The 19,712-nt window shown below is 34.4% G+C and overlaps 1 protein-coding gene across 1 annotated transcript; it reads left to right on the plus strand.

Moving 5' to 3' along the window:
- Positions 1 to 355: 355 nt before the first annotated feature.
- LOC113924103 (beta-defensin 43-like) lies at positions 356 to 18,735 on the plus strand. Its single transcript, XM_027597404.1, has 2 exons — positions 356 to 413; positions 18,581 to 18,735. Exons 1-2 carry the CDS (start codon positions 356 to 358, stop codon positions 18,733 to 18,735), a joined length of 213 nt encoding a protein of 70 aa, XP_027453205.1.
- The last annotated feature ends 977 nt before the right edge of the window (positions 18,736 to 19,712 follow it).

Raw genomic sequence — 19,712 nt, forward strand, 5'->3', positions numbered from 1 at the left:
TTGGAATACTTTAACTCTGGAAATGCCTTAACCTTTAACAGTTCTGCCAGGAGCCATAAGATAATGGTTTTTCACAGACTTTCTCCTCTTCCTTCATTATGGCTGCCCCTCCTCTGTAAGTGCTGTGCATCCTACTGTCTTTGCCTACAACCTGTCAACATTTGACAAATGTACTTTGAATGACTGATAGTCATGTCCATTGCATGCTGTCTCCTGATATAAAGGTTCATTGGAACACAGAAATGTTCTTGCTACTAAAAGGTTCAATAATCATACAGCAACTCATCTCTTGAGTACTAAATATACAAAGAAGTTCTCTTCATCACAGCTACTGATTCTCTCCAGTTATTCAACCATGAGGGTCTTGCATTCCATCCTTGGAGTCCTTGCTTTGCTGTCCATAGTTCCTCAAGGTAAGACAGAAATCTTTCATTGCAGAGATATGAAAATATAAATGAGAGAGAATAAAAGGTCTTCCAAGAATTTGAAAATAAATTAGTCAGGTGCAGATCATACCACACAATGAAGAATGTCAAGGAGTGCTTTGGCCCTAACAGGAATGGAGAGTTGCTGCTAAGGACATATTCATAAGGTGGTCCCCTTCAGTGATTTCACTTATTTTGAACTCTAACTTGAGGACTATTGTTTGATCCAAAGATGGTGAGAGGTTTTTCACAGAACACAGGAAACTTGGGAAATTGAAACAATGGAAGTGAGTGATGATTAGAATGGCCAAGGGTGAAGAGGAGGCTGCCGCATCATTATCTGTGGTTCACAGAACTCTGATCACCAATCTTGGTAAGGGCCTCAGTAGAAATGACTTTGTGTATGATGGGAATTAAGATTCCATCTTAACACTATCCAGATGACCAATTATACAGGCATATTATTGAATAATCAATCTAACCTTCCCAAGTTAATTTTTAAATTCACCAATAATATATAATAAAAATATATTAATCATTGGATTTATAAATGGGATTTATATTATTATCTATGGGCTTGCCTATCTCTTCTGATGCACCCATTACCTTAGAGCACATTTTAATAGCTGGCAATTCAAGATTCCCCTCATTGTTCTTGTTTTTTTATGTATTTAATGAGATAAAATTCACTCTTTTAAAGTATACCATTTCAGTGGTTTCCTATATATTCATAAAGTTGTGCAACCATCACCACTATCTAATTCCAGAACATTTCATCACCCCATAAAGAAACTTCATGTTCATTAACAGTCATTCCCCATCCTCCCCTCCCTTCAGACCCTGGCAGCCACTAATCTACTTCCTGTCTCTATCAATTTACCTATTCTGGATATTTAATATAATCAAACAATATGTGACCCTTAGAGTCTGTTTTCTTTCACTTGGCATGTTTTTCAAAATTCATCCAGGTAGCATGCTTCGGTGCTCAATTTCTTTCAATTGATGAATGGTTTTCTATTGAATGGATACATTACCTTTTACTCATCCATTCATCAGTTAATGGACATTTGGATTGTTTCTACTTTGGAGCTATTATGAATGATGTGCTGTGAACACTTAAAGCCAAGTTTTTTTGTGGACATATTTTCAATTCTCTTGATATATAACTTGGAATAGAATTGCTGTGTTATACAATAACTATGTTTAGGGGCACCTGTGTGGCTCAGTCGATTAAGCATCTGACTCTTGATTTTGGCTCAGGTCATGAGCTTGGGGTCCTAGAATCGAGCCTTGAATCGGGCTCCCCACTCAGTGTGCAGTCTGCTTGTCTCTCTCCCTTTGCCCCTCCCCTTGCTCGCTCTCTCAAATAAATAAATCTTTTTTAAAAATAACTATGTTTAACTTTCTGAGTAATTGTCAAACAATTTTCCGCAGCTGCATGCTTCATCTTATAATCCCACCAGCTGTGCATGAAGGTCCAATTTCTCCACATCTTCACCAACATTTGCTTTTGTCTGTCTTTGTTATTATCATTATCCTAGTTGCTATAGCAATATCTCATTGTAGTTTTAATTTGTATTTAATTTGCTACTTAATGATATTGATCATCTTTTCATGTTTTATTGGCCATTTTTATATCTTCTTTGTAAAAATGTCTATTCAAATCCTTTACTCCTTTTTTAATTAGGTTGTCTTTTATTATTGAGATGCCAGTTCTTTGTATATTCTGGACACTAAAACTTTATCAGACATAGGTTTGCAAATATCCTCTCCCATTCTGTGAGGGTTTTTTTTTTTTTTATATTTTACTGTAAACGCTTGCTGTACCAGTGAGTATGTTTTCAGGTTCAAGCAACAAACAACTCAGATTCAACTGGCTTAAACAATAAAGAAAATATATTATTGCAGATAAGAAGTCCAAAGTTCAGACAATTCTGAAATTGGCTAATGCAGCAGATCATCCACAATATCAAGTATTGGAAAAGAGTCAGATTTATCCTTGACTAGCTTTTCCTATGGTCGCAAGATACCTGTCACTGTTTTGAACGTCATATCCAGATCCACCACATTACACCAAAGTAAAAGGAGTACATTTCTTCTTTATTGACAAGGAATACTTTCTCAGAATTTCCCCAGGAATGAATTGCATACCCACCCTCAAACTAATCACGGGCAAAGAAATAGAGAACACTATCATTGGCTTAAACTAATACAAATTTATGCCTAGGATATCTAGAAGAATGGTAGGCAACCAAACATTAGGATTCTGGCTGCAAGAATATATATTAGGATTCTGTCACCTAAGCACATATATCTATACACTATTGTTTAATTTTGTCACCTTGCTTTAAAATTTATACAAATGAAATGATATTGTAACTGTCTTACTTTACTCCATATGACATGCATGGAATTCAACTATGTTGCTGTGTACTACTGAAGTTCATTAGTTTTTATTCCTATATAGTGTTCCATCATAGTAATATGCCACAGTATATTTATTCATTTTACTGTTGATGAACATTTAGATTGTTTCTAGGATTTGGCTGCTATAAATACTATTACTGCTATGAATTTTTGCTCAATAATTCTTGTTGTATATATGAACACATACTTATCAGGTATATACCTAGGAATTAAACTTTTTTCATAGAACATGTGTATCTTCAACTTTAGGAAATAATGCCAAAGAGTTTCCCAAGCAGTTGAACAAATTTACACTATCTTCAGCAGTGAAGAACAGCTCTTATTGGCCCACATCCCCACTAACAATTTATATGATCAAGGTGTTAAATTATAGCCATTCAGCAAACTATGGTCGCAATTGAATGCACTTTACATTCAAATTCCTATATTAGTAATAAGATTGAAGATACTTTCATTTGGTTTTTTTGCCATTTTAATACCAGTTCCCAAAGTACCTTTCAATTATTTTGTCCATTATCCCATTGGGTTATTTGTTATTTTCTCAGCAATCTGTAGGGTTTCACTATAAATTCTGGACGCAAATGCTTTATTACATGTTTTAAAAACCATCTTCTGCTCTATGGCTTGTCTTTTTACCTCCTTTATGATGTCATTTTATAAAAATAAATTTTTAATGTCAACACAGTCCAATTCATCAGACTTTTTTTTAATTTGGGCTTTTTTGTGTTCTTTCTCACCTAAAGGTCATAAAGGTATTCTCTGAATATCTTCCTCAAAATGCTTTATCTTCCAAAAGGTTTATTATTTTGCCTGTCAAATTTAGATTGCAAATCTCCACCTGGTATTGATTTTCATGAAATTGAGGTCAAAATTTATTCTGAAATTTGTTTTTATCATATATGTAGCTAATTGATCCAACAACCTTTCTTGGAAAAAAATTTTTTTCTCAATGACTTACAGTGCCCTTTTGTCATAAACCTAGTGTATATCCTAGGCTATCTACTCTGTGTCTTGTTCTGTTTGTCTCTCTTGGTACAAATAATACACTATTTTAATTAATGACAGTTTATGATATCTTCATATATGGTAGAGAAAGATACCTACATTTTCTTTTTTTCAAGGACTGTCTTGAATATTCTCACTCCTTTAAACTTCCATATAAACTTTAGAATAAGCTATTCAAGTACACATACAAACATATTCAGTGAGAATTTTCATTGAGAGTGCAGTGAATCTAGAGATCAGTTTAGGGAGAGCTGGCATCTTTACAAAATTAAATCTTTCTACAGCTTTGTAATATTTTGAAATCAGGAAGTGGGATGCCTCCAGCTTTGTTTTTTGCTTTTCTTTCCCAAAGTTACTTTGGCTGTTCAAAGTATTTTGTGGTTCCATATGAGCAAAAATAATTGACATAGAGACTAAAAAAAAAATTAGGAAAAAAGTCAATTAAACCAAAAGTTGGTTCTTTGAAAATATAAACAAAATGGGTAAGCCCTTAGCCAGACTCATCAAGAAAAAAAGAAAAAGGACCCAAATAAGTAAACTCAGCAACTAAAAAGGAGATTTAACAACTGACATCATAGAAATACAAAGGACTATAAGGGAATACTATGAAAAATACATGCCAACAAATTCGACAACCTAGAAGAAATTGATAAATTCCAAAAAAAATACAATCTTTAATAAAGTAGCAGAAAGAGAAATTAAGAAAACAACCTTATTTGCAATTGCACCAAAAAGAATAAAATACCTAAGAATAAACTTAACCAAGGAGGTGAAAGATTTGTATTCTGAAAACTATAAAACACTGATGAAAGAAATTGAAGACTACACAACTGACCATGCTTATGGATTGGAAGAATTAATATTGTTAAAATGTCCATATTACCCAAGGCATTCCACAGATTCAATGCAATCCTTATCAAAATACCAACAGCATTTTTCACAGAACTAGAAATTATCCTAAAAAATGTATGAAACCACAAAAAAAAAAAAAACAAATAGCCAAGCAGTCTTGAGAAAGAAAAATAAAGCTAGAGATAACACAGTTCTGGATTTCAAGATATACTACAAAGCTATAGTAATCAAAACAGTATGATACTGACACAAAAATAGACACATAGATCAATACAACAAAATAGAGAGCCCAGAAATAAACCCTTGCTTATATGGTCCGTTAATTTATGACAAAAGAGACATGAATACACAACAAGGAAGATATGGTCTCTTCAATAAATGCCACTAAGAAAACTAGACAACTATACATAAAAGAATGAAACTGCCACTTTCTAACACTACACACAAAAATAAACTCAAAATAGAGGGATGCCTAGGGTGGCTCAGTTGTTAAGCATCTGCCTTCAGCTCAGGTCATGATCCCAAGGTCCTGGGATTGAGCCCTGCATCGGGCTCCCTGCTCAGCGGGAAGCCTGCTTCTCCCTCTCCAACTCCCCAACTTCCCTCTCTCGCTATGTCTCTGTCTGTCAAACAAAAAATAATTTTTTTAAAATTTATTTTAAGTTTAAAACAAAAAACAAATAAAACAAAACAAATATAAAACAAAAAATAAGTAAAAGATACAAGCTTTAAAAAAAAAAAACTCAAAATAGATTAAGGACTTAAATGTGAGACCTGAAACCATAAAAATCTTACAAAGGACCAAGGCAGTAATTTCTTTTACATCAGCCATAGCAACAGTTTCCTAGATTTGTTTCTTAAAGCAAGGGAAGCAAAAGCAAAAATAAACCATTGGGATTACATCAAAATAAAAAGCTTTTGCACAGTAAAGGAAACTATCAACAAAATAAATAGCAACCTACTGAATAGGAGAAGATATTTGCAAAATGATATATCTGATAAGGGGTTAATATGCAAAATATATAAAGAACTTATGCAACTCAACACCAAAAAAACAATTCAATTAAAAATGGGCAGAGGACCTGAATAGACATTTTCCCAAAGTCATACAAATGGCCAACAGACATATGAAAAGATGCTCAACAGCACTAATCATCAGGGCGATACAAATCAAAACCACAATGAGTTATCACCTTATACCTATCAGAATGGCTAAAATCAAAAAGATAAGAAACAACAAGTGTTGGCAAGGATATGGAGAAAAAGAAACCCTCATACGCTATTGGTAGAAATGAAAATTAGTACAGCACTGTGGAAAACAGTATGTAGGGTCTTCCAAAAGTTAAAAATAGAATTACTATATGATCTAGTAATTCCACTACTGGGTATTTACCCAAAGAAAATGAAAACACTAATTTGAAAAAATATATGCACCCCTATGTTTATTGCAGCATTACTTACAATAGCCAAAATATGGAAGCAACCTAAGGGCCCATCAATAGATGAATGGACAAAGAAAATGTCACACACACACAACACACACACAGACACACACACATAGAATATTACACAGCTATAAAAAAAGGTGAGGTCTTGCCATTTGCAACAACATGGATGGATCTAGAGGTTATTATGCCAAGTGAAATAAGTGAGACTGAGAAAGATAAATATCATGATTTCATTCATATGTAGAATCTAAAAAATAAAATAAATGAATAAACAAAAAGTAGACTCAGTTCTATAAATACAGAGAACAAACTGATGGTTGCCAGAGAGAAAGGGAATAGGAGGATGGACAAAATGGGTGAAGAGAAGTGGGAGATACAGGTTTCCAGTTATGGAAAGAATAAGTATGGTAATAAAAGGCACAGCTTAGGGAATAGTCAATGATATTGTAATAGTATTGTATGGTAACAGATGGTAACTACACTTGTGGTGAGCGTAACATAATATATAGAGATACTGCATCACTATGCTATACACCTGAAACATGTAACATTATGTGCCAACTATCCTCAAAACAATTTTTAAAAAATGAAAACAGAAATATTTCAAGTAAACTAGCTCACTTTATATCCAAGGAACTAAAAAGAAAAACAAACGAAGACCACAGTCAGCCAAAGGAAGGAAATAACAAAGATTAAAGTGGAAATGAATGAAATAGAGACCAGAAGAAAATAGAAAAGATCAGTGAAATGAAGAGCTGTTTTTCTGAAAATATAAAATATACAAACCTTTAGCTAGACTACCTTCAGGGAAAAAAAAGAGAGGGGCTGCAAATAAATAAAATAAAAAATGAAACAGCAGACATTACAACTGATACCACAAAAATACTTGGATCATAAGAGACTATTATGAACAATTATATGCCAATAAATTGGATAACCTAGAAAAAAATGGATAAATTTCTAGAAACATACAACCTACAAAGACCGAATCAGGAAGAAATATAAAATCTGAACAAATCAATAATAAGTAAAAAGATGGAATCAATAATCAAAAACCTTCTCACACAAAGAACCCCAGGACCAAATGGCTTCATGGGTGAGTTCTACCAGCTATTTAAAGAAAAATTAACACCAATTTTTCCTAAAGTGTCAAAAAAATTGAAGAGGAGGCAACACTCCCAAGCTCATTTTATCTGGCCAGAATTTATGCTGACATGAAAGCCAGACACAGAACACTACAAAAAATAGTAAAATCACAGACCAATATTCCTGACGAATACAAATGCAAAAATTCTCAACAAAATATTAGCAAACTGAATTAAACAACATATTAAAAGTATGATACACCATGATCGGGTGGGATTTATCCTTAAAATGCAAAGATGGTTCAACATATCCAAATCAAAAAATGTAATACACTAAATTAATACAATGAAAGAAAAAATCATATGATATTCTCAATAGATGCAGAAAAATTATTTGACAAAGTACATCTATTAATGATTTAAAAAACCCTCAAAAAATTTGGTATAGAAGGAACATACCTCAACATAATATAGACCACATGACAAACCCACAACAAACCATATTCAAATATAAAAGGTTGAAAGCTTTTCTTCTAAGATCAGGAACAAGACAAGAGTTTCCACTCTCACTGATCTTATTCAATATAGTTCTGGAAATCCTAACTGAATCAATTAGGCAAGACTAAGAAATAAAAGGCATCCAAATAGGAATAGATTAAGTGAAAGTGTCATTATTTGCAGATGATATAATCATATAAAGCAAAACCTTACTCAGCCATAAAACTGTTGGAATTAATCAACAAATTCAGTAAGGACTCGGGATATAAAATCAACATACAGAAATCAGTTTCATCTCTATATACTAGCAACTAAATATCAGAAGAAATAAAGAAAACTATCTCACTCACAATACCATAAAAAAAACAAGAAAATGTAAGTTGGGTTCAAAATGATAGCATAGGAAGATCCTGAATTCACTCCATCCCAAGGCTACAACAACCATATATGTACTAATTTCCACTGAAAAAGACCAGGAAACTAGATGAACAGGGCACCACAACAAAGGACCAAAGGGACAGCATGAAGATGGGTAGGAGAGGCAGAGACACCATCTTACCAAGTAAGCCCCACCCCAGGTGTGCTGATCCACAATTGAGGGGATGTCAAAAATATGGAAATTTTCCCTGAGAAGAAAGGGACGTGTGCTCCACATCAGGCACCACAACCCTTAGATGTTTCACAAACCCTCTAAACACTGGGCTTTGAAAACTAATGGGAATTATTTTCAGAAAAACCATAGAACTGTAGGGAATAAGAACCCACTATTAAAGGGCTTGATGGCAGACTGACTCTGGAACCCCGTACAAGGGCTTGATGGCAGATTCACACTGGGACCCAGTGCAAAAACACCAATTTGAAAAGATCCTGGACCATATGTGATGAAAACCTACTTAATATTCTTACAATACCTGCCAGAAAAGCAAGCAACCACTGGGACTTTTCCAGGGATGGAGCCACTAGCTGAGGCTATATTTGTGACCTCATTCTATCTTGCTAAGGTTGGCAATGGCATGTGACATTTTGAAAGTATCCCTATAGCCTTTTAGGGACAGTGGGCATGCCCAGCTGAGAACCCCATCAATCCCTGTAGAACAACTGTACATCACTGTTGGGTCAGGTAACAGCTCAGCCAGCACCCATGTCTCAGCATAGCCATGTGTCACAGTCAGGCCAACTCCCACAGTGCAGCCATGTGTGGCAGCCCCACCCACCCTTCCACCACATACATATCCCACCACAGCACACAGGTGTGTACAGCCCATACAGGAGACACCTCCTGAACACGCAACTCCAGCAGCCAGGGGGGATTGCATTCTAGGGCTCCAGGTGACATCTTCTACAAAGACTGATCCTTCAGGACTAAGAAGGGTACTTAATTTACCTATTAAATAGAGCCAACACAGAATTAGGCAAAATGAGAAGACAGACAAATATGTTCCAAATGAGAGAACAAAACACCAAAAAAGGAAAAAAAAAAAAAGCATTAGTAAAACAGAGATAAGAAATCTACTTGGTAAAGAGTTGAAAGTAATGGTAATAATGGTGCTTGATGAACTCAGGAGAAGAATGGATAAAGACAGTGAGATCCTCAATGACGAGATAAAAAATATAAGAAAGTTCCAAATGGAAATTACAGAGATGAAGAATACAATAATTGAACTAAAAAATATGCTAGGGGATTCAACAACAGACTGGGTGAATCTGAAAATCAGATCAGTGAGCTAGAAGACAAGCAATAGAACTCATCCAGACACAGCAGCAAAAAGAAAATAAATTAGTGAAGATAACTTAAGAGACCTTTGGAACATCAACTGTAATAACATTTGTATTATAAGGGACCAAATAGAGAAGAAAGAGCAAGAAAACTTATTTGAAGAAATAATGACTGAAAACTTGCCTAATCTGAGAAAAGAAACAGACATACAGATTCCCAGAAATTTCCAAATAGGATGAACCCAAAGAGACCCACACCAGGACATGTTATAATTAAAATGGTAAAAGTTGAAGTTAGAAAAAAAGAATCTTAAAAGTAGTAACAACTTATTATATACAAAGGAAACTCATAAGGCTACAAGCAAACTTTTCAGCAGAAACTTTGTAAGCCAGAAGAGAGTGGCACAACTAGTCCAAGTGCTGGAGGAAAAAAGTTCCAACCAAGAATTCCCTACACGGCAAGACTATAATTCAGATTTGAAAGAGAGATAAAGAATTTCACAGACAAGCAAAAACTAAAGGGGTCTATCACCACTAAACCAGACTTATAAGAAATGTTAAAGGTTCTTCTTCAAGTGGAAAGAAAAAGGCCATAATGAGAAGAAAATTATGAATGGAAAAAAGTTTAACTGGTAAAAGTAAATACATAATAAAGGTAGTAAATCAATCATTTATAAAACTAGTATGAATATTAAAAGACAAAAGTAATAATCAGTAATATCTACAATATTACTTAAGGGACACACAAAATGAAAAGATGTAAAATGTCACATCATATACACAAAACATGGAATGGGGAATAAAAATGTAGTTCTTTTAGAATATCCCTGAACTTAAGCAACTACCAACTTTAAATAGACTGCTATATGCATAGGATGTTATATAGGAACCTCATGGTAACAACAAACCAAAAACCTATAATAGATACAAAAAAATAAAGAGAAAGGAAATCAAGCATAACACTAAAAAAGTCATCGTCACAAAAAAAAACAACAGAAGAAGAAAGGAACAGAGAACTATAAAACAACCAGAAAGCAATTAATAAAATGACAATAAGTACATACCTATAATAATTACTTAAAATGTAAATGGACTAAATGTTCCAATTAAAAGACATAGGATGTCTAAATGGATTAAAAAAAAAAAAAAAGATCCATCTATATGCTGCCTAGAAAAGACTTCCTCCAGACTGAAAGATACATACAGACTAAAATGAAGGGTTGAAAAAACTTTCTACAGCAGTCTTCCCTGGTCCAGCAAGTGAACAGAATTTTCATTCCAACATTTGAGCATATTCAAAGCTGATTATCGGAAGATTTATTTTCCTTCCAATAAATGTTAGAATTTGCCATTATTGAAAGAATTTAAACCATTTATTAACCCTCAAAGCAAATCATCATGTTAGAGTTGCATGCTTGGGATTTACTCCTCCTACTTCTTTCATTGCTACCACCTTTCCAGGACAGTAAGAACTTTTTATTCACTGTATATTTCAGTGTCCATAAACATGGCAAGCATATAATCTCTGTGCTCTATTTGTGAAACAGGTGAATTAAGCATAACATACTACATCATCAAATACTTGCTAAAAGCCTGAGCTTTTCTTTTACATATAGTAAATAGAAATAATACCTTAAAAATGTATTCTATAAATTCATTGCAACAGCTCATATAAATTTCAGCAATCAATCCACTGAAAAAGTACATATGTAAATTACACTACTTGGGTTTCTGAAAAGCTCTTTTAAAACAACATTAAGCTCTTAACTATAATTCCAAATTTAATATAAACAATTTAAAATTGCTATAGAGACTTTCTTCTGGTTTCTGGTTTATCATGTAAGGAGCTTAGAACCATCACTGTAATTTTCATAGCAAGAAAAAGCTGAACAGGGGCGCCTGGATGGCTCAGTCGTTAAGTGTCTGCCTTCGGCTCAGGTCATGATCCCAGGGTCCTGCGATCGAGCCCTGCTTCAGGCTCTCTGCTCCACAAGAAGCCTGCTTCTCCCTCTCCCACTCCCCCTGCTTGTGTTCCCTCTCTCGCTGTGTGTCTCTCTCTGTCAAACAAATAAATAAAATCTTAAAAAAAAAAAAAAGAAAGAAAGAAAAAAGCTGAACAAACTGAGAACCAGCAACTCTTCTTAGATACCTCAGACAAGTGAAGTCACAGGGCAAACCACAGTCCCCAAAATTAGAGAGATAGACAGGTGGATACAGAGAGAGTCAAAACTTACAAGAAAAGAACCCCAGATGCAATATCCATGAGAATCAGTAGCAGGGTAACTGACAAATTGTAGGAAGCTCAATATAAATTTGAGAGTTAAAACACCAAGGATTAAAAAAAAAAAAAAAAGACACTCTAAGGATAAAAAAATAGAAAAACAGACTTAGGGGTGCTCTCACACTACTGTGAATTTTACCTCCCAGAGGACTAGCAGGTTTTCACAATGATGACTGGGAAGAAAATCTTTTCATATTTCTAGGGGAAGGAGGCAAAAGTAATCATTTTGAAATATACCCAGAGCAATCTGTTCTTCTTAACAAAGCCAGTCCTCAAAAGGAACTATTTTACTGGAACCTAACCACCTGGGGTTTTACCAAGGTCTCAGTGGCCAGGTGAAAGTGAAACACCCAACTCTAGCCTTCCATGGTGGGGAAGGAAAATACCCAACCAGTCTCCCCCAGACTTTTAGTCTCACCTAAGGGGGGGTTGCTGAGAAACAATTTGTGAAGGTCATAGCCCTTTAAAGGGCATAGGCTCACTAAAAAACTGATATCTAATCATGGGACTGTAAAATGGTTTCTCTGCCCCCACACCAAAATATCACAATAGGGGAATACAACTGAAAGAACTACATGTCTCAGACCTTATTCAAGAAGTCATCTCGAGGGAAATCCAAAGGCAACTGGGAATACAAAAGCAAAGAAATCTTAGGAAATTTTAATTTCTAATAGCAACTGCTGAAGCAAAAAGTAAACACAGCCTAACCCCTAGCAAGAGAAACATAAAACCTCACATTAAAGATTTATTTACCTTAGTTCCTTCAACACACTACATCACATCCAGCTTTCAACAAAAAATTTATGAGACATACTAAAAGACCAAAAACACAGTTTGGAGAGATGGGATAAACATCAAAACCAGACACAGATATGGCAGAGATGTTGGAATTATCAAACTGGGGATTTAAAACAACTATGATTAATATGCTAAGGTCCCTTAGCTGAGGACAAACAAGCAATGGCCAATGGATAATGTAAGCAGAGAGATAGAAACTCTAAGAAGGAATCAAAGAAAATGCTGGGAATCAAAGCACTGTAACAGAAATAAAGAATGCCTTTGATGGGTGTATTAGTTTGCTAGGGCTGCATAACAAAATATCACAGATTGGTGGCTTAAACAAAAATTTATTTATTATTTATTTATTTATTTATTTTCTCATAGTTCTGTAATCTAAAAGTCCAAGATCACCATAGTGGTCTCATTTTAATTTAACCTATTTTAAAAACTTGTCTCCAAATATGGTCACATTCTGAAGTTCTAGGCATTGGAATATGAAAACAGATTTTGGGAGAACACAACAGCTCATCAACAGGCTAGAGACACCTGAAGAAAGAACCGCTGAGCTTAAAAAATGTCATTAGAAACTTCCAAAGTAGAAAGGCAAAATCAGAATGAAAATGAACAGAATATCCAGTAACTGAGGAACATTATAAAAGGTGTAAAATACGTCTAATGGGAATACCAGGAAGAGAAGAAAGAGAGAAAAGTAAAAAAGATATCACTGAAGCAATAATGACTGGGAATTTCCCAAGATTAAAGATAGACACAATATAGATCCAGTAAACTCAGAGAATACCAAGGATAAATACCAAAAAATCTGAGCTTAGCAATATCATATTCAACCTGAAGAAAAATAAAAGACAAAATCTTGAAAAAAGCAATAGAAAATAATCTGACCTATAGATAAGCAAGGATAAGACTTACAACAAACTTCTCCTCAGATACCATGCAAGCAAAAAGAAAGTGAAGTGAAATATTTGAAGTGTTGAAAAAAAAATACTCTACCAACCTAGAATTTTTCTTTCCAGAAAAATTATACCTTAAAACTGAAAGAGAAATAATTTCCTTTTTTTCTTACAAAGATTTCAATTTTATTTCATTGCAAACGGTTTTTTGTTTTGTATTTTTTTACACAAAACAATCACATCTCTGAGAACAACTTATTATGAAACATAGTTGGGAACTGTTTTGGCTTTGTTTTTGTTCTATCTTCTCTAAGCATAAATTTTATTTTATTTTTTCTGGCTTTATTGAGATATAATTGACATATAACATTTTGTATGTTTAAGGTAAACTATATGTTGATTTGATATGCTTATGCATTACAAAATGGTTACCACCATAATGTTAATTAATACCTCCATTACAGCATGTAATTACCTCTTTTTTTGGTACTGAAAACATTTAAGATTTGCTCTTTTAGCAACTTTCAAGTATACAATCCAGTATTATGAACTGGAATTACCATGCTGTACATTAGATCACTAGAACTTGCTCATCTTATAACTGGAAGTTTATTTCCCCATTTCCCCTATTCCCTCAGCCCCTAGTAATCACTACTTTACTCTGCTTCTATAAGATCAGCTTTATTTAAATTCCACATATAAATGATAAGATATAGTATTTGCCTTTCTCTGTCTGACTTATGAAATAAAAAATTTCTAAGGCAAATTTGAGGGAATGTGTCACTAGTAGAAATGCCTTACAAGAAATGTTAAATTCTTCAGGGGTGCCTGGGTGGCTCAGTTGGTTGAGTGCCTCACTTATGATCTCAGCTCACGTCTTGATCTCATGGTCAAGACCCAGTTGGGCTCTACACTGGACATGAAGCCTACTTAAAAAACAAAACAACAAAAACAAAAGAAATTCTTCACTTATATTCAACAGTAAAAAACTGAAAGTTTTTCCTGTAAGATTAGGAACAGGGCAAGGATGCCCACCTCTGCCATTTCTATTCAACATTCAACTAGTACTTAGGCAAGTAAAAAAATAAAAGTTATCCAAATTAAAAAAAAAGATTTATCTTAATGCACAAATGCATTGATTTTGTATGTAGAAAACCCTAAGACACCACCAAAAACTGTTAGAAGTAATAAAAGAATTCAATAAGCTACAGAGCACAAAATCAGCATACAAAAACCAGTTGCATTTCTACACACTAACAACAAAGTATTCAAAAAAGAAACTTTGAAACCAATCCCATTTACAATAATATCAAAAGAAAAAATACGTAGGAATACAAATTAACCTAGGAGATGAAAGATTTGTACACTGAAAACTACAAAATATTAATGAAAGAAATTAAAGAAGACACAAATAATTGGAAGGATATCCCATGTTCATGGGTGGAAAGAATATTATTAAAATATGCATACCACCCAAAACAATCTACAGATTCAATAAAATCTTTATGAAAATCCCAATGTCATTTTTTATATAAATAGAAAAAAACAACACTAAAACATTGTTTAAGGAAATATTTAAAGCAAAGATTAAAAATTTGAGAATAGACAAAAATTTAAGAATGAAAAGAAGGAAGGAAGAAAGGAAAGAAGAAAATCAATCCTAAAATTTATATGGAACCACTAAAGTCTCTGAATAGCTGAAGCAATTTTGAGCCAGAACAAAGCTGGAGGTATCACTCTTCCTGATTCCAAAATATATTACAAAGCATCCATTCTTGATAAAAACCCTCCACAAAGGGTTTTTTAGGGATTGAGGGAACATCCCTCAACATCAGAAAGTCCATATATGAAAGGCCCACAGCTAATATCATTCTCAATGCGTAAAACTGAGAGCTTTTTCTCTATGGTCAGGTACGAAACAGGGATGTTCACTCTCACCAATGTTTTTTAACATAGTACTGGAAGTTCTAGCCTCAGCAATCAGACAACAAAAAGAAACAAAATGCATGCAAATCAGCAAGGAAGAAGTCAAACTTCCACTATTCACAGATGGCATAATACTCTATGTAGAAAACCTGACTAGGGTTGTCTGGGTGGCTCAGTCAGTTAAACGGCCAGTCCTTTTTTCAGCTCAGGTCATGATCTCGGGGTTGTGAGATCAAGCCCCTTATCAGGCTGTACACTCAGCGCAGTCTGTTTGAGATTCTCTGTCTCCCTCTCCTTCAGCCCCTTCCCTGGCTCTCTCTAAATAGATAGATGATGGTGATGATAGATAGATGTTAGATAGATAGATGATAGATAGATTTAAAAAAATCTTTTAAGAAAAGAAAACCCAAATGACTCCACCAAAAAATTGCTAAAACTGATAAATGAATTTAGCAAAGTCTCAGGATATAAAATCACTGTACAGAAATCTGTTGCATTTCTATGCACCAAAAATGAAGCAGCAGAAAGGGAAATCAAGGAATTGATCCCATTTACAATTACACCACACATCATAAGAAACCTAGGAATAAACCTAACCAAAGACACAAAAGATCTGTACTCTAAAAACTATAGAACACTAAAGAAATTGATGATGACACAAAGAAATAGAAAAACATTTCATGCTCATGGATTGGAAGATCAAATATTGTTAAAATATCTATGCTACCCAAAGCAATCTACACGTTAAATGCAATCCTTATCAAAATACTACAGGCATTTTTCACAGAGCTAGAACAAACAATCCTAAATTTGTATGGAATCACAAAAGACCCTGAATAGCCAAAATAATCTTGAAAAAGCATAGCAAAGCTGGAGGCATCACAATTCTGGACTTCAAGCTATATTACAAAGCTATAGTCATCAAGACAGTATGGTACTGGCACATAGATCAATGGAGTAGAATACAAAACCCAGAAATGGACCCACAACTATATGGTCAACTATTCTTTGACAAAGCAGGAAAGAATATCCAATGGAAAAAAAGACAGTCTCTTTAACAAATGGTGTTGGGAAAATTGGACAGCCACATGCAGAAGAATGAAACTGGACCACTTTTTTATACCATTCACAAAAATAAATTCAAAATAGATGAAAGACCTAAATGTGAGACAGGAAACCATCAAAATCCTAGAGGAGAACACAGGCAGAAATCTCTTTGACCTCAGCTATAGCAGCTTCATACTAGACATGTATCCAGAGGCAAGGGAAAAAAAGCAAAAATGAACTATTGGGACTTCATCAAAATAAAAAGCTTCTGCACATCGAAGGAAACGATCAACAAAACTAAAACAACCTACAGAATCTGAGAAGATATTTGCAAATGACATATCTGATAAAAGGTTAGTATACAAAATCTATAAAGAACTTATCAAACTCAACACCCAAAAAATAAATAATCCAGTTAAGAAATGGGCAGAAGACATGACCAGGCAGACATACAAATACTGCATGATCTCACTTACATATGGAATCTGAAAAAGTCAACCTCATCGTAGCAGAGAGTAGAATAGTTGTTACCTGGGCCTGGTACAGAAAAGAGGGAGTCATTGGTCAAATGGTACAAAGTTTCAGTTACACAAGATAAATGAGTTCTGAAGGTCCACTATACACATAGTACCTATAGCTAAAAATACTGTATTGTTTACTTACAATTGGCTAAGGGGATAGATCTTACACTAAGTATTCTTACCACAACCACAACAATAATAGTAATAATGGAGGTGGAAGGAAATTTTGGTAGGTGATAGTTAGATCTATGATCTTAATGGTGGTGATGGTTTTACAGGTGTATACTTGCCCCCAAATGTATCAAGTTGAAAAAATTAAATATATACAGCTTTTACATGTCAGTCATATCATGATAAGACACACAACACCAACTACCATACACCTGGTTCTGGGAATCAAACATGAGTCTAATCAAGCCTCTCAATCCAGTTGCCAGTCTGCTGAAATATGGAGGACACAAGAACATGTTGAATTCTCTAAGAGTATGCAATCAGAAATATATAAACTGGGAAACACTACAGCTTAAACATCTCAAGTTCCTCAACAGGAAAATTGTAAAGAAAGGATTTGGGAAGGACCTGTAGATTTAAAGGGAATATCAAAAATTGTAATGAGAAGAAAACTAAACTAAACCTGTAGATTTAAAGGGAATATCAAAAATTGTAATGAGAAGAAAACTAAACTATAGTGTCTAGGGATGAAAGCCAGGTAATAAAACTATTTTTTAAAGTAAGAAATGATCATTATAAAACTTAGATTTCAGGGTGCCTGGGTGGCGAGTCATTTAAGCTTCTGACTCTTGGTTTCTGCTCAGGTCTGATCTCAGGGTTATGAGATTGAACCCCAGGTCAGGCAGGGAATCTGTTGGAGTTTCTCTCTCCCTCTGCCCTTCTCCCCACCTATGCTCACTCTCTCTCTCTCTTTTTCTCTCTCTAAATCTTTAAAAAAAAAAAAAACAGATTTCTTTGGGAGCAAAGGATAGAAGGAAATGCCTATGTGACACCGAGAGAGAGAGAGAGAAACCAAAGTGAGAAATTACGACTTATGGGAGTTTGTGCAATCTTAGAAATTTCCTCAGTGAAGGAGACAAGGCTTTGAGCCCAAATGTACTGGGCAGTTAGAACCAAGACTCAGCTTCCTCTGTTCCCTTATTCTCAGTTGATGATTTCTTTTTATTTCACCAAGAAAGTAAAAGTACCAAGAGATAACTTCCTCATTTTCCCACCACCATATGCCTTCACCTAATTTTATCTTACTCTACCCTCTCTCCATTCTGATTTAAGGTTAACCCCTCCACTTTCAACTAGATTTTTATCCCCACTCACTTTTTAAAGATTTCACTCATGAAGTCAAACATTGTTTCTTGCATCATGAATCCCTACCCCTAAACAAATTATTCATTTTACACAGAAATATGCCATAACAGTTCTCATAGAAAACTCTCCTCTTCAGCTCACTGCCCCATTTACCTACCCTATGGAAAAGATCTTCATTAATCTTTATTCAGTATCTCTGCTTTTCTCTTCTGTATTTTTTTCTGTTACTTTTTTCTGAGAAAGTTCTCTACTGATGTTGTTTTAATTTATTATAGAACACTTTAGACATTAAAAGATAAAAATCAAAAATATAACCTAATATAAATTTTTTTCTCTTTTCAAAGCCAGGACCTTATTTGTTAAATACACGTGCTCTTTAGAAGCCTATAACTGCAGAATGAAGTGCAATGCTGATGAACATGCAATCAGATACTGCGCTGACTGGACCATCTGCTGCAAAGGGAGGAAAACTAAACTTCAGAAAAAGAAGAAGTGGTAGGGACACCTGGGTGGCTCAGTCAGTTAAGCAGCTGCCTTTGGCTGAGGTCATGATCCCGGGGGTTCTTCATGATTTCAGGGTCCTGGGATCAAGTCCCACTTTGGGCTCCTTGCTCAACGGGGAGCCTGCTTCTCCCTCTGCCTGCTGATTCCCCTGCTTGTGCTCACTCACTCTCTCTGCCATTCTCTGACAAATAAATAATAAAATCTTAAATAAAAAAAAAAGTGGTGAAATGTCCAACTCCATCTTCTTCAGATTCCAGGAAAAGAAACTGAAAGTATTTAAAACTCTCTTTTCTATATAAGGATAATTAATATGAAGGATAAATGAAATTCATGATAATTATATGTTTAAATGGTAAGGTTAAAGTAAATATGAATTTTATGAAGGCTTACACTCTTTTCATGTGTGTGCTTTTACATTAACTTCATTTATATCCACTACCATGTTGTTGTTTCATCTATAATACTGTATCTCAGCCCATAATGTACTGTCTGACCTTTGGTAAGTTCTAGAGTCTCTCTCTACATCAGTTTCCTTATCTACAAAATGAGATAACAGTAGTACTTACATCATGGTGTTAGGAGAATTATATTAGTATATGTGAAGTTCTTAAGCAGTGCCTGACCCCATTGTAAGCCCCATGTTAACTGTAATTTCATGGGACCAGAGAATGTGATCTGTTCTATAGCTTTTTGGAATTTATTGAATCATTCTTTGTGATCTAAGATAAAATTGATATTTGCTAAAATTTCATGTGGTCTTGAAAATAAGGTATATTTTCTATTTGTGAGATATACAATCTTATATAACCAATATATTTATTCAACTCTATTATATTTCAATAATCTAGGACTGGAACACTGGTAGTGAGGACTAAAGAAAGAAGAGATTCGGGATGGATTTCAGAAGTAGGATTGACAGAATTTATTTTTTTTGACACATTGAAGGAAAACTTTTATTTGTTTTAATTAACA

This window comes from Zalophus californianus, chromosome 2 (assembly GCF_009762305.2).
Source record: "Zalophus californianus isolate mZalCal1 chromosome 2, mZalCal1.pri.v2, whole genome shotgun sequence".
Lineage (NCBI taxonomy): Eukaryota > Metazoa > Chordata > Mammalia > Carnivora > Otariidae > Zalophus > Zalophus californianus.

Coding starts and splice junctions, on each gene's coding strand:
- LOC113924103 (XM_027597404.1), top strand. CDS start 356: ATGAGGGTCTTGCATTCCATCCTTGGAGTCCTTGCTTTGCTGTCCATA. Junction 414..18,580: donor GCTGTCCATAGTTCCTCAAG/GTAAGACAGAAA, acceptor CTCTTTTCAAAG/CCAGGACCTTATTTGTTAAA.